General features: G+C 47.6%; 1 protein-coding gene across 1 annotated transcript in view; it reads left to right on the top strand.

The window, feature by feature from the left end:
• Positions 1-4,312: 4,312 nt before the first annotated feature.
• Positions 4,313-25,534, top strand: part of Slc6a3 (solute carrier family 6 member 3) — a 36,489-nt gene continuing 15,267 nt past the window's right edge. Inside the window, exons 1-5 of the mRNA XM_059276626.1 lie at positions 4,313-4,598; positions 6,661-6,792; positions 11,491-11,722; positions 22,477-22,615; positions 23,513-23,647. Of these exons, the coding sequence (XP_059132609.1) occupies positions 4,313-4,598; positions 6,661-6,792; positions 11,491-11,722; positions 22,477-22,615; positions 23,513-23,647 (924 nt within the window). The remainder of the gene's footprint in view (positions 4,599-6,660; positions 6,793-11,490; positions 11,723-22,476; positions 22,616-23,512; positions 23,648-25,534) is intronic.

Here is a 25,534-nt window from a genome sequence, read left to right as displayed (position 1 = left end):
TGGGCTGACTTTCCCAGTAGAGTGACTATGAGAGTGACTGTGAGTGAGAATGAGAGAGAGAGAATGAGAGAGAGTAAGAAAGAGAGTGAGAAGGTGAGTGAGAGAGAGAGAATGGGAGAGTGAGTATGAGTGAGAGAGAGAGAGAGTATGAGTGAGAGAGAAGAAGAAAATTACTTTCCCCGGGGTCAGAAGATTGTTCAAGGTTCCTGAATAAACTGCTTGGAGAAGAGCCTGGCGTCGCGTCTTCCTTCCTGGTCGAGGCGGACGCGACAATTGTTGTTTTCCTTAAATTCAGTAGTTGCCCCTTAAGCAACTGCTGTCCTAACCGGCAATTGCAACTCCACAGCTACCAGGAGCGGATTAGCTAGCCAGACGGGAATTCTGTTCCCTCCGGGACCAGCTCTCTCATAACTGCTAAAGCAAACTTTATCTAGATCTCTATCCCTTTATAGAATTCAGGATTCAAAGGTTGAGGTGAAATTTTGCTTGCTCAGAGGCTGAATAGCAAGTAGCTAACCTTCTCTCCTAGCTCGTGTCTCTCCCAAAACAGCTCGGCTTCTGCTCTGCTCCACTTAAGAACCCTAGCTACACATGGTTCCTCCCTACCACTTCCTGTCAGCTAGTTGCTGACTCAGCCTCCTGACCCCAGGTTTAATTTTATTTAATCAAACAAATGTAACACGTCTTTGCATCATTAAACAAATATTCCACAGCATAAACGAATGTAACACATCTTAAATTAATACTCCACAACACCAGATAAAGTGACAAGGACTGAAACCACTCTGCCACCCCCATCTACATGTAGAAATTATACTCTTTCATGTCAGATGGTATTCAGAATCAGGTCTTGGAAGGTGATCAGGTTTCAAAGGCTCCACTTCAGAAATGTTATTTGTGCCTTATAAAATAGTCATGGAGAGTTTTGTTCACTCCTGCCCTAGAGAGACCCTAGAGGACTTACCATTTGTGATCTGGGAGCAGCTCTCCCCAGACACCTGTGGCCCTGGGGGTCTGAGATTTGCAAGACTTTACAGAAATCAATGTTACAGCAGCTCCCGCTGACCACGACAGCCACAGCAGTCCGCCATCCCCATTCTAATCCGCATGAAGAACATCTCTGGGGGGTTCCTGCCTGGCATCATCCCCACGTTTGGGGGGCTGAAGGAAAGTGATGAGGCCACAGAACATGGGCACAGAGGAGTAAATAGTGAGGAGCCAGGCTATTTAGGGGTTCCAAGTGAAAATAGACACTGCTAGGAACTCTGTTCAGTGGGGCCCGCAGGTGAGACACCCCCTCCAGGGCCCCCATGCTCTGGGCAAAGCCCTCAGCTACTCTCGGGGACAGCAGAAATGGAAAAGAAGAGTGAAAGGAACAGAGAAGTGCAGAGTAGAGAAGGGTGTGAGAAGCTAAGAGTGCAGGGAAGGGAGGGGTAGAGAGGGAGCTTGGACTCTGAGAAAGGGCTCCCATTGCTGCTTACCCTAGGGTGTCCTAGACCGCCCTAGGTGTCCGCATATCACATATCTGGGCAGAACTCCAGCTTCATGTCCTTTGGGCCCTGAAGCAGGATATTGACCACACAGGCTATATTATATTATAGGCCCCTCCAGGGAAATAGGTTTCTGAAGCAGGCTGACTGGAGGGAATCAGACGGCTCGGATCTCTGTAAAAATATGTTCAGGCGAGCCTCCAGGAACCAAGCTAGAGCGCTGAGGTGGGGTGGGAAGAGGCACACACTACAAACACGCACTTGTGACCATGGTACCTGAGAAAGGTGGTAGGGGAGAATCAGGACGGATTGGAAAATATTGGTACTTTGGACCCTAAGGTCAGAGCTCACGGAATGAGAAGGAAAAGTCCCTGAGCAAATTGGCCAGAGCAGGGCCAAGACACGCTGCGACCTGGCTAGGAACATGAGTGGGGCACCACCACAGGACTGTGAGGTGCGTCCCACTTGCTTTGCCCCCGCGGAGCTGGAGTTGGAGAATCTTGTCAGCAAGCTGTTCAAGACCACGGGAGCAGGATGGGGTAGTTGTACAGCATCGAAGGGAGAAGTGGGGAGACCCGGGTGAGCCTTAGGAGCTCCGCGCAGGTCCCTGCGCTTTGGCCACTTAGCTCTCTTCCGCGGGGAGCGGGATCAGCTCCTCTGCTTCTCGCAGCCTTGTTGGAACCAGTTGCCTGGGAACCCCTTGCAGGCGCTGGCGGGACAACCCCGAGGAGCGCAAGCAGGGACGAGAGACCTGGACTGCTCCCTCCTGAAAACCAACTGTCCGTCTAGTCTGCAACGCGTCCAACCTATATACCTTGTTCCCACGTGGCTGAAGCTTTCGGACCGCGCAAGATACTGGCCAGGCTCAGGCTCATTAATCCCCGAGTCCTCACAGCCATCCGAGTACCCAAGAGATGCAGGAGCGATGCCTAGCCTGTCCTCCGCCCACCCAGGGCGGGACAGAGGCGGAGCCAGTGCCAGCGGGCGCCCCCGACGGCGGGCGGGGCTAGGCGGACCGACCCCGCGACTGGATAAGAGCTTGAGGCTGAGACCCGCCAGAGCTGTTAAGCAGGATTGAAGGCTTACAAGGACCTCAGAGCAGGAGGCAGGTAAGGACCAGGGTCGCTCCTTGCACATCCTTGGAGGTGGCATCTCCATTACCCCTGACCCACTCTGACCGTGGATGGCTAGGCGGTGGGGCGACAGGCAGGAAGCCCACTCTGGCCCTAGACGGCCCTGCCGCGGTGTGAAATGCAGGAACCAGAGCCATCCAGGTACTGGGTCCAAGTCGCCAACAGCCAGGGCTTTGGAGAGCAGCTCCTTCCACACAGAACTAAGGGGTGTGTTCTCAGCGCCTGTCCTCAGAGTGTAGGATTCCACAGAACCCAGGCTCAAGACCTTCTTCACAGGAGGTTGCTGTTACTTCCCAGGGAGCATAGCTGTCTATGGCTGAGGCTGGGCATCCTGGATCCTCGGTGGTGGGTTGACGCCACTTGAGTGGCTGGGATCTGGAGGAAGCACACCCCTTGGGGTAATTTTCACAACATGCCAAAAGCTCCATCTCTCTTCTCCCTCCCTCTACCTTCTCTCTTGTCTTTTCTGTTAGCCAGGGCTGAACTCAGGTTGTGGGGAAAGACAGGGAACCTTGGCTCATGAGCCACCTGTTTCCTGATCCAGCTGGTGAAGAACGATGTTTTCCCAGGGGCCATTTTGCTATCTGTGCCCAAACCTCGCCTCTGAGCCATGAGTTGAGGAGTGTAGAGTGTGGCAGACAGGTGCCCCTGTACCTGTGTGCCTGTAACAGAGCAGGGAGCAGAGCCTGGGACCAGGTCCTTTGCCATGCTCCTTCCCCTCTCACAACCAACCTACTCTGGCAGTTCTACCTGCTCCCTGGCAGCTGCAAATCCATTAGCCCATTTTTGACACGTGTGAGGAATTTGCATTTGGGTTTGTCACCAGGGTAAAGAGGCCACAGAGAAATGGTGCATAAAATAACTTCTGTCAGGAGTTTTTGTTTAGGGATGCAGAGGAAAGTCACCCCATTAGAGCAGCCACCCAGATGCCGGGCTTCCATCAGTGTGCTTGTCTGAGTTCAGTGGAAACAGGCTGTCACTGGGTGTGAGTGCTGTTGCCTCCCTTATGTGCCATGGCCCTGGTTCTGCAGAAGCATAGGAAAGGCATTCTCTGGGAGTGCTGCTAGTGTAGCTCTGTAGTGTGGACTGATTCCTGGTGACCCTCTGTCAGCTCAAAGACCTGTGAAGCCGTGGTCATGGGCAGGGTGGTTTGTATATATGCTCCTTGGAGATAATGATGACCATTTGTTTTAAACTTTCAGTTACTATAGCTGATTTTAGTTATATCCATTTTGCTTTTTATTGTATTACTAAGTATAAAGAAAGCTGCACACCCTCAACAAAGACTGCAGTGAGTGGAATGCTATTGGCAAGGTGTAAACTTGCCCCTGGGAATTTGGGTAAGTTGTGCAGGCAACACCTGGGACTGTTATTAGGAAGCAAATTGGAAACCACGCAAGCCTGCACTAATGGGAATGACAGCTTTGGTGGGAAAGGGAACCACAGGGATGTGTAGGGGTGTGTCTATTTCTGGTCTCCCTAGCCAGTCTCTCCCATCAATGTGAACATCCCCCAGCTATCCTTCATCCTGGCCATGACATCTCAGGTGCTTGGACAACCTCAGGTCTCTGTGCTCAACCCAGGTACCCTGTAGACATGGCTGCTGAATCTGTGTGTTGCTGTGTGTTTCTTTATGTTGACTGAAGGCCAAGAAGAAGGAAGCAGAGTTCCTTGGGTTCCAGGCTACTCATGAGTAAGAGCAAATGCTCCGTGGGACCGATGTCCTCTGTGGTGGCCCCGGCTAAAGAGCCCAATGCCATGGGTCCCAGAGAGGTGGAGCTCATCCTGGTCAAAGAGCAGAATGGAGTGCAGCTGACCAACTCCACCCTCATCAATCCACCACAGACACCAGTGGAGGCTCAAGAGCGGGAGACCTGGAGCAAGAAAATTGATTTCCTGCTCTCAGTCATTGGCTTTGCTGTGGACCTGGCCAATGTCTGGCGGTTTCCCTACCTGTGCTACAAAAATGGTGGAGGTGAGTGTTGCCTGGTCTCCGGTGCCTACTAAGGGTGGGGTCATGTAAGGGTGGGGAGTGCAGGGGAGGCTATAGAAGTCATGGTACCATGAGGGCTGTGCTCTCAAGAAATGCTCACAGTGAAGGCTGAGGAGATAACTAAGTCAGTAAAGAGCTTCCTGTGCAAGCATGGAGACCTGAGTTTGATCTCCAGAACCCAAATAAAAAAGCAGGGCATGGCAGCAAACATCTGTAATGCTAGTTAGCACTGGGGAGGTGGAGACAGGTAGAACCCTGGAGATTGATAGCTAACTAGTCTCAGTCTAGCCTACCCAGAGAGCACCAGGCCAATGACAGACACTGTCTTAAAAATCAAGGTGGGCAGCTCCTGAGGAATTGGCACCCAAGGAGGATGCCTAGCTTCACAGGTGCTCACATGCTCCTGCATACACAGGAACACGCACACAACAGGAAATGCTATCAGTGAGACAACCCTGTCCTCCTGTGAGATGGTCAGGCTGCTTCCCCACCAGCAACACTTTTCAGTCTTCCCAAGCTGGACAGCTCAGAGAAAATCTGACAGCCAAGGAATGCGGAACCCCGAGAGCAAAAAGGAGAAGGGAGTAGGTGGAGGCATCGGGTCCTGACTTCTACTTCCACTAGTATTTTCACTTCTGGAAGAAAATTCTAAAGGACCAAAAGAACATGTTTTCAGACAACTTTAGCAGTGTTTATAGAGTTGTTGGACTTTGTAAAATTCAAAGTTAAACTTAGAAGGGCAGAAGATGCCCCTGAACTGAAATATACCCATCTTCTCTACCTCCTCTCTCTCGTCTCTCTCTCTCTCTCTCTCTCTCTCTCTCTCTCTCTCTCTCTCTCTCTCTCTCCTCTCTCTCTCTCTCTCTCTCTCCTCTCTCCTCTCTCTGTCTCTCTCTCTCATATGTGTGTCTTCTTCCTTCTCCTTTCTTTAAATACAGTTATGGGAACTGAACCCAGAGCCTTTTGTGAGCCGTTTGTACTCTACCACTGAGTCGTATCCATAGCCCTCTTGATTTTTTTTTTTAGTTTGAGTCAGGATTTCACTGCTTCCTAAGCAGTTCTTGAACTCACTCCGTAGATCAGGCAGACCTTGAACATATGGTCTTCCTGCCTTTAGCCATTGGAGTAGCTGGGATTATGGGTCAATGCCACCAAGCCTTGCTTATAAGAAAGCTCACTTTTTAATCTCAGCGGTAGAGCCATAGCTATGCAGTGGAACTAAAAAGACCAAGGTCACCAGAGAGATTCGAGTTGAGCCCAGAGGCCTCTATTTCCATGGCTTGGTCTTCTTCACTGGCTGCAGGATACAGAGAATTGCTTTGGGAAGGAAGGGTCAAGTAAATCCATGAACACAATTGCTCAGTTATGTGCTCTTGAAGGTGAGAGGCCCAAGGCCTCTGCAGCTCCAGTAAGTAACTCAAAGACAGGTGAGAAGACTTCCATCTTCCTCATCAAGACCTGAGGAGAAGGCTGTGACCAAGCTCTGCCTTACTGTCGGATTGAGGGGAGCAAGGGGACTCCAGGGGTGTGCAGCCTTTGTGGAGTAGAATGTGCAGTTTAAGCAGATCAAGACCTGCATTCTGGCTCCAGGAATCTCCTGGCAGCAGAAACTCAGCTCTGGTCTCCAGAGAAGCAGACTCTAAATGCCAGGATTAGGTCACAGATCCCAGGACCACAACTCTCAAGGGGCAAAAGTGCAGCTGGGCCTGAAGAGTCCAGCAGTGCTAGGAATAGTGCTGAGAAGTGGCTCAGGGCCTTAACTGCCTTGCTTCTGGCTGAGCTCAGGACTCAGGGTGGGTGGACAATCAGAGGCATTGAAGGGAACATGCCCAACACTGACAGCAGCTGGGACAGGCAAGGAGGCCTGGTTTACCATCCATCCAGGATATCCCCTTGGGTGGTAGCTATGCAGGGAGCCTCCCACTCTAGACAGGAAGCTGGGTGACAAGATCATACTTAAAGGTACAACATCAAGGCTCACGTGCAGATAATGAAAGCAACCCCCTTCTGTGGCCCCAAGCTGAAGCTGCTGTCCTGTACACAGGTGCCTTCCTGGTGCCCTACCTGCTCTTCATGGTTATTGCCGGGATGCCCCTCTTCTACATGGAGCTGGCTCTTGGGCAGTTCAACAGAGAAGGAGCTGCTGGAGTCTGGAAGATCTGCCCTGTCCTGAAAGGTAATGTGCAGGGACATGGCTCCCCAGGAGGCATGGCCACACCTCTGGGGCTTCAGAAAAAGATGATGACATTATGTACAAGTTCTGCTTTCCTAAACTGTGTGGACATATGCACATGCTCTTCTAATATGGGTCCTTCCTTAAAGACCATAATGACCAGGAATCTTCTAGAGCATTCCCTTGCTCCCAGACCAGCTAAGCCCTGCAACTAAGTGGTAATAAATTTGTCAGGGTATTAAAATGGTAAGATTTAAAAAAAAAAACCTATCTGTCATCTTTCCATCAGTCATCTACTTACCTCTCTATGGTCCATCCAGTAAGCACCTTTTTCATCTATCACCTGTCTATTCATTTATCAATCATCTATCTGTGCGACCATCATCTACCATCTATCTCTATTTATCTATCTACTTATCATCTATACACATACCTATCTGTTCACCTATCAATAATCTATTATTCATCTATCACTCTACCTACCGGTCATGCATTTATCAATCATGTATCTATCAATTATCTATACAGTTCAGTGAGAGCCAAGAGTGTTTATACAAGGCTTCGACACTATGAGGCAGGTGTACTTTGCACTGAGCCAGGTGGCCTGCCCAGTGGTTGACACTCCCCGATGTCACCTGCCTTCCTTGGTCCCAGGAGATCCCAGGTAGAGAACACTGTGCCTTCTGCATGGGAGATACTGACAGTGAAAAGACTAAGGACTTCTCCATGTGTTAAAAGCAAATTCTGGGTCCACCCCAGCCCTGTTTACCACCAGCCAGCTTTAGACCACCTTTGTTCTGACTCAATGCCATCCCAAGGAGATGGAGTTCCAGGAGACTTCAAGGCTCTTCTTGGAAGAGACCTGGTGAGGTCCCCCTCCAATAGTTGGCATTTGCCAAGAAAACGACTCTTGAAAGACCAGCATTGGATTTTCTCAGAAGTATTTGAGCAGTGACTGCATTGAAGAAAGCCCCAGTTCCCAGTGCAGTGTTTGTGGGGCAGTGTTTTACACCCAGGACCAGAAACTGCTGCTCTGGGTAGGAGCAGCAAAGGGCTTCTCACAGCTGTTCAGGCCATACTCTTCGTGGATATGCTGCTCTTGTGCAGTGGAAATGTGAAATGCAGAGGCTGCTGGGTTTTGAATTTATGTCTTGTAAGTGTTGGATAGCATTTTTCCCCAGGCTAAAATGATTCCCTGGATTACACTGAAATGAAACTGTATAAAGAGGGACCTCACCAAAACCTACCTCCATGCACAACTTTAGAGACAGACAAACCCTTTGGGGACACATACTGTCACTGGTGTTCCCCATTGTGATCAAAATGTAGGAGTCAGCACTTAGATGAACTGCACAGGACTGTCTGACACCATCGTTGGATCCTAATGGAGGACCACTGGGGCACCTGGGAACCCTGGGACTCGAGGAGATAATTCTTGTGTTAAAGTGGAGTTTCACTGTCCACTTACTATATAAACTTTATCAGGTCAAGGTCAGCAGACTCAATCTAAGAGCTATAGATGAAAATGAATGACCCATGTCATGTTCTCCTAGACTCTATCTAGCAGTGCTAAAGTGACCCAGGGAGTAGTCACTACGTCTGAGGGTGTGGTGGCTGCTGGGATGAGCTTCAACCAAATATGTCATTGAGGTGGCAGTTGATAACTGAATTGGAGACTCAGCCTGCCTATCCTTGTATAGAGGACAGCTCAAGGGTTGGTGGCCACATGTGGCCATGAAGACTGCAGTGATGCCAGAATTTGATCTGCTGGATTTTTTTTTTGAGGCTCATGCCCCTTGGTTGTGGAGAAGGCCTAAGTCTTCCACAGGATACAGCCAATCCTGTGCCTCAGTCCTCACTGGGAGCCACAGGGCTGAAAGGCCAACAGGAAACTAAGAAAGAGGGCAGATTCAGTGCCCAGGACTGTGGCCAGCAGAGGAAAGCTAGTTAGCTCACACAGGGACCTACTCACAGCACAAAGTTCTCCATCAGTCTCTGGGTATTAGTAATGGTGTACTGCAACAATCCCAGCACTAAGTAACCTGAGGCAGGAGGACTGCAAGCTCTAGGACAGCTTGGGTAGCATAAAATGCTGTCTCAAGCTCTTCAGTAAAACTGCTAAAGCATTTTTTTAAAATTATTTTGCTGTTTGTAAAGCCTCAATAAACCATTTTGAAGAGCATTAAGTACTATGCAATGCTAACAAATTGGCTTGGAGCACAGGGGAACTGAGCAGGTGTTGATACTGATAGCTTTGTAGAGAAAAGGCTGTGGCCATGAGACTAGGTGGGTGAGAGAATCTCAAGACGGTGGGTAGTGAGCAAAGCCTAGGCTTTCATACATACACACACATCACCTTGAATTCTTCAATATCACACCAGCTACAATCCCTAGAGGGTCTTTCCTGCTTGCTTTCCTGGCCCCCTCAGACCACATGACTTCTCTTTCCTTCTCTATCTTTTCAAAGTCTAGTTAAGAAAACTATCTGTATTTTCATTGCTCATAAGTTGAAGTTCCACATGGACAGTGAAGATAACAGTTAAAATGTAGAATTAAAAAATTGAAGTATGATCGTGTCACCCAGCTCTCCTGCCCCCTGCCCATCTACCTGTTCCCAACTAGGGGAGCAGCTCTGCTTCAAAAGCCAGATAGCCAGATAGTCCAAGGTAAGACCAGAAAGTGAAGCCCAAGGTGAGGGACAGTGAAGTCCAAAGTGAGCCACTGTGAAGTCCAAGGTGAGGGCCAGAAAAGTCGAAGGTAAGGTACAGGTACAGTGAAGTCCAAAGTCAGGGCCAGCTATCGTTCGAGGCCATGAGTAAGCATAGCTTCAGCTCTGAGGGTGGGCACAGAGGCTGAAATGATCTTCAGCATCTGAAGACAACATCACAAGGTATCTGAGAGAAGGGTTCTTAAATCTTTCTCTGTCTCCTGTCACCTTTCTCCATATTTGTCTCTGTTGTGAGTAAATGTATAATGTACACACACACACACACACACACACACACACACACACACACACAGAGGGAGAGAGGGAGAGAGGGGGAGAGGGGGAGAGGGGGAGAGGGGGAGAGGGGGAGAGGGGGAGAGGGGGAGAGGGGGAGAGGGGGAGAGGGGGAGAGGGGGAGAGGGGGAGAGGGGGAGAGAGGGAGAGAGAGAGAGAACAAGAACTATAGTCACTAAAAAACACTTAGATTGATGAGAACACTCTCCTGTCTTGATTTCAGCTGGATAACTTTTGCAGCCCATGCTTATGATAAGGGAGGGGCAGCCAGTGGAGCTGTAGTTATACTATATGCTGTATGGTAACAGCATCACAAGACTGTTCTTTTTGTTGGTGTGTGTGTGTGTGTGTGTGTGTGTGTGTGTGTGTGTGTGTGTGTGTGTTTGTGACTGGGTGTATATTGTATATCCCAGGCTGAATGTGACCTCAAACTCAGGGTGATCATCCTGCCTCAATCTCCTCAATGCTAGGATTTCAGATGTATCCCACTATACTCAGCTGTAAGAATATTCTGTGGCAAACAAAAAAAAAAAGGTGTGTGTGGTTTCTAAAGGCTGTGTCTTATGGGACATAAAGGAGGAAGCAACACTACAACAAAGTAGTGTTGTCAGGTTGGTGGTGGGCTACACTTCAGCAGCTGGGGCTCTGTATCTCTGAGAGCAGAGCTCAGAGTGGCCAACTGAATAGTCAGCTCCTGCACCTGCCTACCTAAGGAGACAGTTTTCATTTCCCAGCAGTTGGAACAGCTGAACAGACACACATGGGGGGGGTACTCCCTTGCAAGCTCATGTGCCCTGGGGGCCACATCAGTCAGTGGCAGAGTTTACTCAATTGTGAAGGAAGGTGTTCTTGTCACTGTCCTGTAAATCCAGATGGAACACTCCTGCCACACACAACAGTGGTCCCCAAAGGACGAGAGGCATGGTCAGCTCCTTCTTCAGACATTGTACTTATATTCTAACATAGTACATAATCAAAGGGGTTTTTGGTTTGTTTGTTTGGTTGGGTTTTTTTTGTTGTTGTTCCTAAAGTCTCAAGCTAAGGACTTCAGATACCAGGTTTTAACCTTAAAAGGTTTCAAATGGAGCGTTCACCATTAGCCACCTTTCAGGGAAAACTTTCAGCTGTGCGATTTGGGAAAATGTGGATTCTGACAACATGGCTTCTTGGCAACATGGCTGACAAACAGCATGGCTTCCCAAAATGGCTGCCTGATAAGTTCACTGTAAATCAAAACCTTCTTCCTAAGGATCTTGGTGCATGGAATTGCAATGTGGGGTTGTTTGATCTTGATTAATTCTATATAGGAGAAGGCTTTCTGAGGGAAACAGTTTGGATTTTACTATTTCTACTTCATTATTCTGTATGGCTATGGGTAATGCTGGATGGTCTAGTGTACCTATGGCTGACCCTTAGGGCTACCTGAATGTTTATAGGGTAGTCTCAGATACTCTTTGATGGCCTTTGATGACCCCTCTGGCTCTCTATGTCTCTCTGAGACATATTGATATCTCTAGAAGAGACAGATGATTTTAAAAGCGGCAATTCCTTCTCTGTAATCACAGAGTGAGGTCTGGTACCCACTCTTCCTGTGTGTTTTAAGGTGTTGTGGAGTGCAAAAGTTGTCTGTGCACCAACTCAGAGTGAGTAGATGATGGGAAGGGACACCGTGCTGATGGCGGCTCTACTGTCGTCACCAGGTGTGGGCTTCACCGTCATCCTCATTTCTTTCTACGTGGGCTTCTTCTACAACGTCATCATCGCCTGGGCACTGCACTACTTCTTCTCCTCCTTCACCATGGACCTCCCTTGGATCCACTGCAACAACACCTGGAACAGCCCCAACTGCTCCGACGCCCATGCCAGCAACTCTAGTGATGGCCTGGGCCTCAATGACACCTTCGGGACCACGCCTGCTGCTGAGTACTTTGAGTAAGTGAGTTGTCAGTTCGTCCTGTCAGCCTGGAGAATGGAGGGTTGGCTTGTCTGGGAACTCAGGGGCAGCACTGAGGACACCCCACACACACCTTGTTGTTCTCAAAACCATGCTGAACCAGTCCCTTCCCTTGTCCAGAGCTGCTGAGTCCTGTTCCTTTCGCAGTGTATTTCTGAATTGCAAGGGATGGTCTTAAACATCCTTATCCAGCCTCTATTGATGGGGGCCTTGGGAGGGATGGACCCTGGACTGTTGCCCACTTGTTCCATTCTGCATCTATAGTGAGGTGGGAGGAAACTGCCCAAGACACTGCATCACTGCTTAGAATGAAGGGGAGCTCCAGCTTTGGGCTTCCAGGGCACAGGGCACAGAACAACCAAGTTCTCTGTTAGCTCCAGAAAGGGCCTCTGTGAGCATCACTGCCTGGGTGCCTCAGCTTCATAGGCAAGCTGCTGGCAGAATGCAAGGGCTGTCCCCTTGCCATGATGTTTTTGCTTTTATAAAATGTCTACTTACTTCACTGTATCCCTTTTCCATGCATGGTGCTAGCCTTCCTTCCCCAATCCTGGGACACTCTCATCTCCAGCAAGCCTTCCTGGTTTTCTGTCTCCTTGCCAGACCATCTCCTTGCTAGGCCTTTCATAGTCTACCTGTAGGCTAGTACCACTCCTGGAGTTTTTCCTGAGTCTTTCTGTCTCCCATTAGCTCTTCTATACCCTTTATCACTAGGTTGCCTAGCCTGGAAAGGCTGTGACACCCACCCCATAGTCCCACTATTGACCTTCCTTGAAGTCTAGGCATGTGTAAGTTCACTCGTATGTGTATGCACATCTCTGCACATCTGTGCTTATGTGTATATGTATGCACACATATGTGTCTGTGTATGATGTGAATGCTCACCATAAAGAGCCACACTGTCATAGGCAATGTTTTCCCCTGTATGATTTTCAAGATGGCAGCTATGAAGATGTAAATCTACAGATGTGAGAAGGAGTCTGACTCTGGGGTTGCCCTGCCTCTCTTGGGACTGAAGCAGGGTCTGCTGAAGTGTGGCTTCTGTGACAGGCATAAGCAAAGGGCATTAGAAGCAATCACTGTCGAGGTCAGGGTTTTCCCATGGACACTGGTGTTCTTTGTAGGGCTGAACTCTCACTGGCCTGTTTGAACATGTCTTACTACTCATGTTTAAATGTAGAAGAGCTCACTTACCACTTAACAGAAGCAGTAGCTGAGCCGATGTCTGTAACTTAACACTCACCTGGCTGAGGCAGGAGGATTGCGAGTTTAAGGCCTGGACTACAGAGGAGAATCAAAAGCTTAGCCGAAGGGGCTTTGGCCAATAGGAAAGAAATAATTTCTGCTCCAACTGCAAGCAGGTTCATTTGTGAAACAAAGTGCTCCACCTTTAAAGTTTTAAAAGTGGTGCTCACTAGAGCCACTGAGACTCTGAGGAGGTGAAGGAGTGAAGCACTGCCCTGAATGTTTAGATAGTTTTTTTCCTAGGGCAAGCAAACAAGAATATGATGGCATTGATCAAAGATTGCTTCCACCATCTGTCAAAGTAGATTTTGGTACATTCTAAGACCTGTCCACTACTACAGCTCCCTTACTGAGTACTCCAAGGGGAAAAAGCCCCCAACCTTACAAACACTTGTCATGTGTTCCTATCCATGGGACAAGTGTCAAACCAAAGTAGAGGGACCAGCAGGGATGTGAGAGAACCAGTGCCTGAGGACACCAGCTGCCGAGTTACACTTTGGGGATCCAGCAGTTGTACCAAAGGAAGCTAAGAGCCAAGCTTGAGCTTGAGTCTGGGTTAGCTTATCACACAAAGAAAAGAGTGACTATGTTTGTGAGTTCATGTGTCTCTCACAACTGCCAGATGGATTGCAATGTGGTTTAGAACACTTGGAAAGAGCAGAGATGTCAGAGTTAGTAAGGAGCCTGGAGAACTGCCTGATTTATCCTTGGAAGATGTGGGAAGCACTGATTCCTCTGTGTGATTTTCAGATAAGAAAATCAGAGGGCACGTGTACATTAGTCTAGGGATTTTTGACAAGGAATGATGGAGGAAAGAATGGTATCTTTTTAAAATCCACAGTGGAAGTCTGGAAAGAGAGGCCACAGAGCAGAGGTGTCCAACCCTGTGCTCCATGAAGACCTGTAGCCCTGGCCGGACACTGAGCTATTACTAAAGGTGACTAGGACAGAGATGGGAACAAGAAGAGAATTACATTGCCCTATGAAGTGTGTAAAAACCAAGCTAATGACAGGAAAGCTCTGTCCTCTAACATAGGCATCCATGAGTAGCAGTTCCAACCTTCCTGTATTTGTGTGATGCTACATCATGGATTTGACAACTAAGATGTCAGCAGGAACAGGTGTGCGAAAGAGTAGTATCAAGCATGTCTGCTGCATCCTTGGAGAGTAGCAGCCTGGCCTTGGTGAGACACCAAACACTGGTCATGTCACCCCCAGGCTCTGACTCCACAGGGATAGCACAGCTATCCAGGCATGAGGTATGCTCCCCAGACATGGCCAGTCTTGTATGCAGAACTGGTTCCTGTGCCTGCAGCCAGTCAGCCCATGTCCACCATAGCCAACAATGAAAGACATGCCATGGAGACTGACCACAGAAGGCCCCATGTCCCAGTCAGCCATCTCTTCCAGTAGCTTCCCTCTTGGGAAGCAGCACTAGGTAAAAACGATAGAAACTGCTCCTGGAGGAAGGTGACAAGAAGTGTTCTCGATGGGAATGTGGAGTCTAGAGAGTATCAACTGGCTAACTCAATGTTACTTTATTTTAGTGACACTTAAATCCATTTATCTCTTTTTTTAAGGTTCTGGTCTTTAACTTGGACCCTTGTACATGTGTACATGTGGTAGACAAGGAATCTACCACATAGTTACATTCTGTGCTGGATAGTTTTATGTCAACTTGATGCAAGCTAAAGTCATCTGAAAGGAGGGAACCTCAATTAAGAAAATGCTTCCATAAGATGGGGCTGTAAACGAGCCTGTAGGACATTTTCTTAAGATTGATGGGGGAGACAAAGCTCTTAGTAATGGTGCCGTATCTAGGCTGGTGGTCCTGGGTTCTATAAGAAAGCAGGCTGAGCAAGCCTTGGAGAACAAGCCAGCAAGCATCACCCCTCCATCAGCTCCTGTCTCTAGGTTCCTTCCTCACTTGAGTTCTGCTCCTGACGTCCTTCAGTAATGAACAGTGATGTGGAAGAGTAAACGGAATAAACCTTTCCTCCCCAAACTTGCTGTGGTCATGGTATTTCCTCACAGCAATAGAAACCCTAACTAAGACACATCCTTTTTATTGTTTATTTAAAATCAGGGTCTTACTATGCAGTCCATACATACTGCCTGATCCTTCTGCTTCTACCTCCTAGTGCTGGGATTACAGGAGTGAGCCCTTTTATAGGACTACACATTTCTCCCTGCATGTCTGTTCCCTTACTCCTTCTGTCCTGCCATTTCTCCAATGTCCATTCTTAATAGACATGCGTAAACAACTGGCTCCTAGCAGAAACTGTAAATTTGGTACTGTCATACTCATGGTTGTGATAAGAAATTATGAATATACTCAATAGATATGAAGCATAGGCCAGGGAAATGCATATGATCTCCCAACAAGCCCATGTGACTGTAGCCACTTAAGACTTCCTGACTTCCATAAATGCTCAGTACCACTTCCACCTATTTTCTAATACAAATTATCAGAAAGTTAGATTTAAAGCTAGAAATGTGCCTCTAATGGACTGCTGTAGCTGCATCTCACTGTTTGATGTTTTAATTTTAGTTCAGTTTAGAGTGTCCCACAATCTCTGTGGTAATTTCTACTTTTATAATGGGACATTTTAAAAAGATACTTGTTTTTTTAACTTTGAAATACTTGGGTTGTCTAGGTATGTTTTATCAGTTTCTAATTTAATTGTCTTGACAGCATGTTTTATAAGTTTTACTTATAAGAATTTAGTGCTAATACATACTGAAATGTGCCTTGCAGCCTATGATATGGTCTCTGTCAGTTCTGCATGCATTCCAGCCAGGCTGCATGGTACATGCTTGTGGTTTCAGAACTTGGGGGTCTAAGGTGGTAAGGTCACTTGAGCCCAAGAGTTTGAGACTAGTCTAGGCAACATAGAGCATTACATGTTGTTCATGTTAAGATTGTTGTCTGGGTCTTAATTTATTTAGTGACTTTTCTGTCTACTTGCTGAAACAGTTACTGAGAATAGGATTTGAAATCACAATTATAATTGTGATTTCGTCTGTCGTTATACTATCAATGGTCGTTACTTCATCTGAAGCTCTGGTCTTTGTTTTAGTACATTAGTGTGTGTGTGTGTGTGTGTGTGTGTGTGTGTGTGTGTGTGTGTGTGCACGCACGCTTGAGTATGCACTTGAGACTGTTTACAACAGTGTGGTCTACATGTGGAGGTCAGAGGACAACTTGCAGGAGTCAGTTCTCTCCTTGGTGATAGGAATCTTTACTCACTGAGCTCTCTCACTGGACCTGGTGATTGGGTGTCTTAAAGTGCACATGTTCCCAAATATTAAGCCTTCATTCTGCCCCTTTTACCATCAGGAAATGTCCCTTTTGGTCATATGCCTCCTTGTGAAGTTCACTGTGTCTAGTTATAAATATGTCTGCCCCTTTTTATAGTTAGCCTGATACATCTTTTTTATCCTTTTGAGTTTGACTTCAATGAGTCACGTTTGAAGTGATTGACTGGGAGGCAGCATCGAGTTGGTTCTTTCATTTGTCTCCAGTGTAGCGATCTGTCTTTTTACCAGAATTATTGTTCAATATGGGTGAGTTCAAGGCCTTTCTCTTAGTGTTTTCTCTGTTTGTCTCACTTCTTTGTTTATTGTTTTCCCTCTCTTCTTTTGATTATCTGACTCCATCTTAGGTTTATTTGCACTATTGGGTGATAAACTGTAGGTATTCCACCTTTAGTGGATAACATTAACACCATGGGCCTTGACTTACCTCCTCCCAGGGGCTTCACCCCACTTCCTACACCCTTCAGAGCCCACTGTACTCCCCTCACCTTCCCCGCATCTTTGGTGTGATGTCAGCACAGGTCTTCCAAGTTGTAGCCAACACAATGCATTGCATTTGCTTTAAATAATTATGCTTAAATGAATTTAAAAGCCAGAGACGTGAGATTTACTCTCTGCCTACCTCATCAGCCTTCCTGGCGTCTCCAGGGCTTCACAAAGAAGTTTCCATTTGGTTCCCTTTTCCTTTTGTCTGAAGAATCACCTTTAAGATTTCTGACAGTGTAGATTTTCTGGCAAGTAATTCTCCCACTCTGGGCTTTTCTATATTTGTGGGGAGAGTTGTTATAGTAAACTGTACATGACTAACCACTTTTAACATACAGTTCCACAGCAAAAAACACCTTCACACTATTGTGCAGCCATCACAACTGTCCACCATCTCATCCAACTGGAACCCTGTCCCAGGTAAACTCTATCCTCCCTCAAGCCCAGCAGCCACCTTTCTGCTTCCTGTCTCCTTAAATCTGACTCTTCCAGGGACCTTTCCTGAGTGTAAATACAATGTTCTTTCCCTTTGAATCTGGTTTAGTTTACTTAGCATGTGTTTTTAAGCCCATCATCACTAGAATTCCACTCCTTTGTGATGGAAGCCACAGTTTGCTTCTCTGTTCTTCTTCTGATGCACACACGGGTGGCTGATGCACACACGGGTGGCTGATGCACGCACGGGTGGCCTGCACTTTATGGCTATTGTAAATAGTGATGCTGTGAACATGGGTGTACTTACGGACTGTGAGTCCATGTCCCTTTCAAATCCTTTTAAAGTTTTTGCTCCTTCTTATTTGTGTTATATGAAGCGATAGGTTTCATTATAACATTTGCATACACATCTATAATGTATTTTGGTCATATTCACCCCTCTGTTATCTTATCCCCGTTTTCTTTGAGCATGAAAGTTTTTAAACTTGATGACATCAAATTTTGTCTATTTTTTTTCTTTATGTCATATCAAAGAATCCACTGACTTACCCCAGGTTTTCTTCCCAGGTTTGAGTTTCAGTTTTGATTTTAGCTCTTTTATCCATTCTGAGCTAATTTTTTTATATGGTGTGGAGTTTTCAGCTGTTTTTTTTCTCATGTTTTTTTCTCCTTCATAAGCCAATTAAAAGAGCCATGCTAATAGTGAAAAACAGAAAAAAAAAAAGAGGTTTATTCAATGTGGCCACATTGAGAAGAGGGACAAAGCATTTTGGCTACATCCCCACCAAGTCTATCTTTGGGGATCCCAGTACGAGGATAAGGTTTAAGTAGGAGCCAGACTTAAATGCATAACTAAGCAGTCAGTCACGGTGTGGCCCTACCAACACTAACCCATCGTCATCTCTTCTGTAAGGTGGTCTAGCAAGTTGTAAATCTCTCTTCAGAGAGAAGTGTCCCCTCTGTCTGGCCCAGACTCTGGGCTTCCTCTTCTACCAGCATGACATTCATGAGGGACTCCAGTTTCTTGGGGTCCATTGTTTCAATAATCTAATGGCCAAAGGAGAGGGACACAAGTGTCTTTAGAACATCTTCATCCCTTCCAGGCCAGCTACATATTTCCACTTTGGGTCTTAATGATTCAGTATAAAGTAGACTACCTATGTCTGTGTGAAACAAATATAAACTAAGAACCAAGGTCAGAACACACTGAGTTAATGTCAGGATGCTGTCCTGAAGAACCACGTTTCTGCGGCCGTTGGCTTTACACTGCTCTTGGAAAGACTAACACAGACATTTCTGTCTTGTTGGCTTGTGACAAGGTCTTGCCACGAAGGCTAGTTTCTCCTGAAACTCATGGTCCTCCGGCTGCAGCTTCCCGAGTACTGAGATTACAGGGACTAGGAGGTTTTGCCATGCAGCAAGGAGACCAGCCATTTTTATTAGATAGTTGACTTGGTGGGTTTATGCCACGATAGTATTTGGCGTTTGTCTTCCTTTACGAACATGAGATCTGTTCTGGAAAGTCAGGTGAGTGGTGCAATGTGGTCTTTCTGCAGCTTCAAGCTTTGTGATTATGGCTCTGGGAGTTTCCCTTGAAGGATAGTTTATCCTCTGTGCTCTGGTGGCTTTGTGTGACCACTAAGTCCTCTCCTCCGGATAGTGAACGACTCTTAGCCCTGAATGAGCTGTGATAGTGTCAGCTCTCACTCCAGTGGATGCTCCTCCTGGTCTCAGTTTCCTTCAGGCTGCACCCTGGTGTTCAGTGAGGACTTCATGTCCTTGCAGGCAGCTTTGTGGAGGTCCTTCTTAGAAAGGCCCTTCTTTCCAAGACTCTGCCCTGCAGTGTGCAGTTTCTTGGGGTCTCTGAGCTCCAGTCCATTCCTTGTACTCAGTGAGACTCAGAACTGATCTCAGAACCCTGTCCCACCTTCTAGGGGTGAGAACTCCTGCAGGTGGAAGTGGGCACTGGCTGGATTCATCCCCATGTGCCCTTCCCCCAAGTCACAGTCCTAGATTACCTCCAGTCCAGTGTCTGGGCCCTTCCAGAAGGCTGGGGTCCAGGCTATCCACATGGCCATTTAGCACACCCCTGTGGGTGATACTGAAGTCTTGCCTCATCCATCTATTGTAACATGCTCCCATGGGCAGAGCTGGGGGCTGGAGGTAGGAATCTGGGTCCAGACCCCAGTTCTGCCACTTGTTGGTGGAGTTTTGAGGGGCTTCTCTGTGCCTTGGCTCTTCTGTCTATAAAGTGGAGAGAAGAGGCAGGAAGTCAGGGAGACTGTGTACTTGACACCCTCAGTACAGATTCCTGTTGAGGCAAAAGATTCATAGCTGTGAGCTCAGCTTCAAGGAGAAGACAACACAACACACTGTGAAATCCTTCTCCGTGCAGGTGAGGATGCCAGGCTAACCATGTCTGTCCCTCCACACCACACAGCTCCAGAAATTTCTGCACATCAGCCCCAATCACCTTACTTGTTGACTGCAGAACTCACTGTCAGGAACATTGTCCCTGCTGTGCAGTGTGGGGCTTTCTGTGGCCATTGGTGCGGCTGGTTCCCACGCTGTGGCTGGTGCATGGTATGGGGGGGCTGGACTTTCTAAATAGTTCATGAGATCTTGTGAGTGTGTGTGTGTGTGTGTGCCATGAATTTGTGTGTGCATAGTGTATGTGCATGTTTGTATGGGTGTGTACACATGTACTTGTAGGTGCATATGCATGTGTGTGTTTATGTAGATATGAACACAATGTAGATGTGCATGCACATGTGAATACATGCAACATTCATGTATGTGTATGTCTATGCTGAGGACAGAAGTCAATTCTGGCTGTCTTCTCTAACCACTTTCCACCTTATTGGATGTGCCTATGTATTGTATGTACATATTCATGTGGTTGCATGTACGTGTGTGTGCATACATGTCTGGAGTTCAGAGACTGACATCAGGTATCTTCCTCAGCCACTCTTCACTTTATCATTTCTGAGACAGGGTCTCTTACTGAACCTGGAGCTCATTGATTTGACTTAGCTAGCAGCCAATGAGCCCCAGGGATTCTCCAGTCCCCTGCATCTCACCCTATGTGGTTATAGCTGTGCACCAGCAGACCTGGGGGTTCAAACTCAGTTCCTAATGCTTGCACAGTTACAGGTACATTACCTACTTACCATCTCCCCAGCTTCCAGACCATGGGATCTTAAACGTTCCAGAGCAACGAGGACTGCTATTATACAGAATGAAACTAAAGCAGTGTAGTCCAACTTATGTCAATAATGACTTAGCAGGGACTGGTAAAGCCATGTGGCCATAATCTCCCTGCGTGCCACCTCCTTCCTTTGGGAGGAGATGCACAGTTGTGGCATGTAGGGTTGTGTGCCCACCTGAACCCCTCATCCCTTGCCCCTGGCTCTTTGTACACCACCCTCCAGGCAAAGAGAGTAAATGGTCACCTTCCTAAGGTTTGGCTGAGATCTATGCTGTGAGACACAAGGCTCTGGAGTGAAATTGGGGCATGGAGAAGGACACAATGAACTGTATGGATCTAAGACTTGGTAGTGTTATCCTGAAATTTTTCTCTTGTTGGTAGAAAGCTCTAAGAAATGAGGTCCCACTGGGACAGCAAAGCAAGGAGAATTGGACAGCAGCCCAGGGCAAGGGCAGGTGCCTTAATCATCGCTGCCAAGATAGGGCCAGTAACTCTACCAGGAGGTGCACTGGCCTGTCTCATAGTGTCTCATTAACTTAGGTGATTCACACTGTATACCCACATGCTAAGAGCTTGCACAGTATCTACGGTAGACAGGATCCTAAGCAAACCACTTATACTCTATAAGAAGAGAATGTTGGTACTCTGACCACACTGGGACCCCTGTCTGGGGACCCTGGCCCTAACTAATACTAGAGTTTGAGGGGAGAGCTGAGATGGATTTTCAGTGCTGCACTGTCCCTGCTGGCAACGGCTAACACCACCCCATTGTGGTTTCTAGACTATGATGTGGTGGTATTTTACTTGTACTGAAATGTGATTTTAATTGTATGTTAATAAATAAAGTTGCCTGGGGGTCAGAGCTATTAGAGCCATAGCAAGTGTGTGGCAGTGGTGGCACACGCCTTTAAGGACCTGGAGGGCGGTACATACAGGCAATGACAAGGCAGTCACGTGTTTAGGTTTACAACCAATGAGAAGGCAGAACAGCTAGACTATATAAAGACATACACACAGGAAGTAGGCCCCTTTTCGGAGAGCTCTCTTGACTGAAGAGGATCACTGAAGCAGGAAGGGTGAGGCTCTTAGCTCTGACCTCTTGGTTTTCTTCTCTGAATCGGCTCTGTGTATCTTATTTAATAAGACGGTTGGTTACATCTACACTATGAGGATCAGAGTTCTCCAACTTGGTGCTATGATTCCTGTTTTTGGTGAAAATCTCCAGAAAGCTGGGGTGGGTTGTGTTGCATTGTAAGGCTGGGCGTTAACTGCCTGAGAAACCTCGTCTGCCCCACAAACTGGGCTGTGGTGGCTCCTTTCTTGACACATTCCTCCACTTCCTCTGGCAGAAGCACCATTGGGACAGGCTGGGACTCAAACCCCTGTCTGTGAAGGTGATGCATCCACTTCCGTATTGCCAGGTTCATTGGAAGCAAGTGTACCTTCCACATATTCTCTTCCACATATTCTCTTTAAGATGCTTCCCTCAACGATGAGTGCAGCCATGCATGGCTCCCCATCAGATCATTCCTCGGGAGCCTCCTTAAAGTGGCAGGAACTGTGTGAGCAAGGATGAGAGAAGTCAATACAGAATGCCCAGGAACCTGCATGTGCAGCTTTACTGCTCAGAACTCTCCTGGTTTTACCCCTGAAAAGGATTCTGGGACTGTTGCAAGATAGCAGTACATGGTGGCTTCATTCAATACCTTCTCCTGGTTTCTAGGTCTCCATTTCCCTATACGCCCAAATTTCTCATTCCCTCCCAACTCCAAAAATCTTATCTGTTAGCAGAGAAGGGTGTGTTGACCTCCTGCAGGTTTCCTGGCAAGACATCCAGCCTCTCTCTCTGTCCATCTTAAGGCAGTTCTGTGACTCAGAGGACAGCCTTGGGTCTTTCATAGCAGGAAGGGGTATTTCTAGTCAGATCATACCAGGTACTTTCCATATGACAAAGATGAGGAGAATAGAGACTAACTCAGCTGTCCCACTCCAGTCCTGGGAGACAATTGCTCCCTCCAGAATCATCTGTTGCCTCTCCTCCAGGCGTGGCGTGCTGCACCTCCACCAGAGCCGTGGTATCGATGACCTGGGCCCTCCACGATGGCAGCTCACAGCCTGCCTGGTGCTGGTCATTGTCTTGCTCTACTTCAGCCTGTGGAAGGGAGTAAAGACCTCAGGAAAGGTGAGGTGGTAGCCAACAGGACCTGAGAACACATGGCAATGGGTGGGGGACTGGAGGAGGGAGTAAACATATGGCCATGGTTTGTGAGCAGATATGTGGTCACAGTTAGACATATGGTCATGTGGCTATGGTTGTATGGGTTGCACTTGGCTATGGTTGGCAAGTGGCCATGTGGCCATGTTGAGTAGGTTAACATATGACCATGGTTAATGAGTGGCATATGGCTGTGGTTGGTGGATGGACATGTAATGGTGGGTGGGTGAACATGTGGCCACGGTCAGTGGATGATATGTGGCCATGATTGGTGTTTGGGCATGTGACCATTATTGGATGAATGGTCATGAGACCAAGGTCAGCATGTGACCTTGTATGGTTGTATAGACATGAGGCTATGATTAGGAAGGTAAACATGAGTATGGGTGGGAACATGAGTATGGTTGAGTAGGAAGCAGACAAGTAGCCATGGCTTGTTTGGCCATGGACACATGGCCGTGTTTAGATAAGGAGGAGATCTGTGGCCAAGGTTGAATGAGAGTGGACATGTGACCATGATTTGGTGGGAGCAGTGGACACATGATCATGGTGGATGAGGATAGTCATTGTGCTTGAAGCAGGGCACTGAGAAAAACATCACAATGGTGTGTACAGTGTGAACTTATTTTATTTCTAACTGACAAAAATACTTGGCAGTTATATGAGTATGGGTACCCATGGCAATTTGACCAAAATGACCCTGACACCTGTGATAATACATGGAACCCTCCAATCTCCTTCCCTGCCCTCATGCCTCAAATCCACTCCTTTCCACATACTACCCTAAATTCATCAATGTAAGCTCCCACCAAGGCCCCACTGCATGTGACTTAGGCTCCTTGGAGACACTGTCTTCTCTTCCAGGTGGTGTGGATCACAGCTACTATGCCCTACGTGGTCCTCACTGCCCTGCTACTGCGTGGAGTCACCCTCCCTGGAGCCATAGATGGCATCAAAGCATACCTCAGTGTGGACTTCTACCGGCTCTGTGAGGCATCTGTGAGTGCAGACCCCATCATGGTTGGCAGTCCTTTAAACCAGTGGGGCTGTGTGACAGGGCTCCTGCATATGGTTCAGGGGCCCAACCTGTGGCTCAGCAGCAATTCCTTCCTATCCTGTGAGGTCAGCAAATACAGGATAGCCTGTTCACCTGTATACCTGTCTCCTTCATAGGCAGGGTTAGTGGAGGAGGGGTCATAAGACACTTAAGGGAGCTGAGATGGAGAGAAAGGAGACAGGGGAATGGCCATCTCTGGCTCTCCATGGGGAGAAGGGTGTGCCAGTCAGAGCACCCTGAACACCCTTCACCTTCACCTGTGATACTACTGGTCCCAGGAGGGGTGTGTGTGTGTGTGTGTGTGTGTGTGTGTGTGTGTGTGTGTGTGTGTATGTGTGTATGTGTGTGTGTGTGTGTGTGTGTGTGTGTGTGTGTGTGTGTAAGTTGTCATTAAGAACACAGTCTGTGGCTCTGTATTAATTTTCTTTAGGGCTGAGCTGCCTTCAGGCCCCATGAACCAGGGTCCGTCTTTAGGACTCTGAATTCCTGACATCACTGAAGGTTTCTTAATCTTAAGTAAAGGAATGTGTTATTCTAGGTTAGAAAATTTGGAGGCCTCAAGGCCATCAAGAGATGGGCTCTTCCAGGCTATAGGAGATGTTCCTGAGATGGGAAAAGGGCAGCTCCATCTTCGGAGAGCAATGAAAGCAGCCATCTTTGAGATGTACTTGTGACAGAATTCCATGAGGGGTTTTTGGAAGTCATGTGGGCTGGGCTGGGACAGATGATAAACCCCAAAGACAACAGGGAAGCTCAGACACTGTGGTAGTCCTGCTAGAAGGGTGTAGATTTCTGCTGGGGTAGGACAGGAGGTTCGTGGGTCTCCAATGGGGTTGGGCAGGAGGGCTGGAAGGCTGAAGGGCTGCAGATCCATACTGGGTCTGAATCATGAGGCCCTTTAGGCGTTTGCTGCCTGATACAAACCTGAGGCAGAAGCAGGCAAGATGGGCTGAGATGATCAGGGTAAGGAAGACTCAACGGGGAGTGACTGTGTCGTCGTAAGTCTGTGTTTGAGAATTCAAGAAACAAAAAAAGTGAAGGTCACTAGAGTCTCAGCAAGCGGACATGCACCCCACAAAAGAAAGCAGAGAGACTGCATGTGAGGTGCTGAGGGAAAAAAAGGCAAGTCACAAAGATAAGAGGTTGTAAAAAATTAAGATGATGGTAAGACTGGATGGATGGAAGGTAGACAATAGGTAGATAGATGCTAGATAAGTATTGATACATTTGATTGCTAATAGATGATTGAATGATACATGATAGAAATAGGTACCTAGATAATCAAATATATAAACAGAAAGAACCAACGAAGGAAAAAAAGAAAGGAAGTTGTCTCTAGTACCCTGTGGGAAAGTGCTCCGGGTAAGGTCAGGCAGGCTTCTGAGCAGGGCCCAGGGAGGCACTGAGTGGGGTGTGACAGAGGCCCAAGGTGTGCATGTTGAGAACCTGATGAATAGCACACCAAAATCTCTGGGGGGATAAACTGGGTGAACACTGGGAATAAGTGAGAAACAAGAACGTCTTTGTGATACTCTTCCTACCTGAACCACTTCGATGGGTGAGCTTGCTGTAACAGAGGGGCCACACAGGACTGCTAGGCAGGACCCCTCTACTGACCACCTGCTCAACCACTCTGGACTTGACCTCTGCACCATGCTGAGGGCCTAGTTGTCTCTGTAACCTTGACCTTCTGGACCAGCTGTCCTCAAACACCTAGTCCCTTCAGGATATCCCAAAGCTCTTGACATTGCTACCCAAAGGAGAGAGATGCCATATCCCTTGTTGCCTAGGTTCCCACAGTGCGGGTCTCCTCAGCAGCATCAGGTCCT

This window comes from Peromyscus eremicus, chromosome 11, assembly GCF_949786415.1.
Source record: "Peromyscus eremicus chromosome 11, PerEre_H2_v1, whole genome shotgun sequence".
Taxonomy (NCBI): domain Eukaryota; kingdom Metazoa; phylum Chordata; class Mammalia; order Rodentia; family Cricetidae; genus Peromyscus; species Peromyscus eremicus.
The sequence above is the reverse complement of the archived record's forward strand: the minus strand, read 5'-3'. Positions and strand labels throughout refer to the sequence as shown.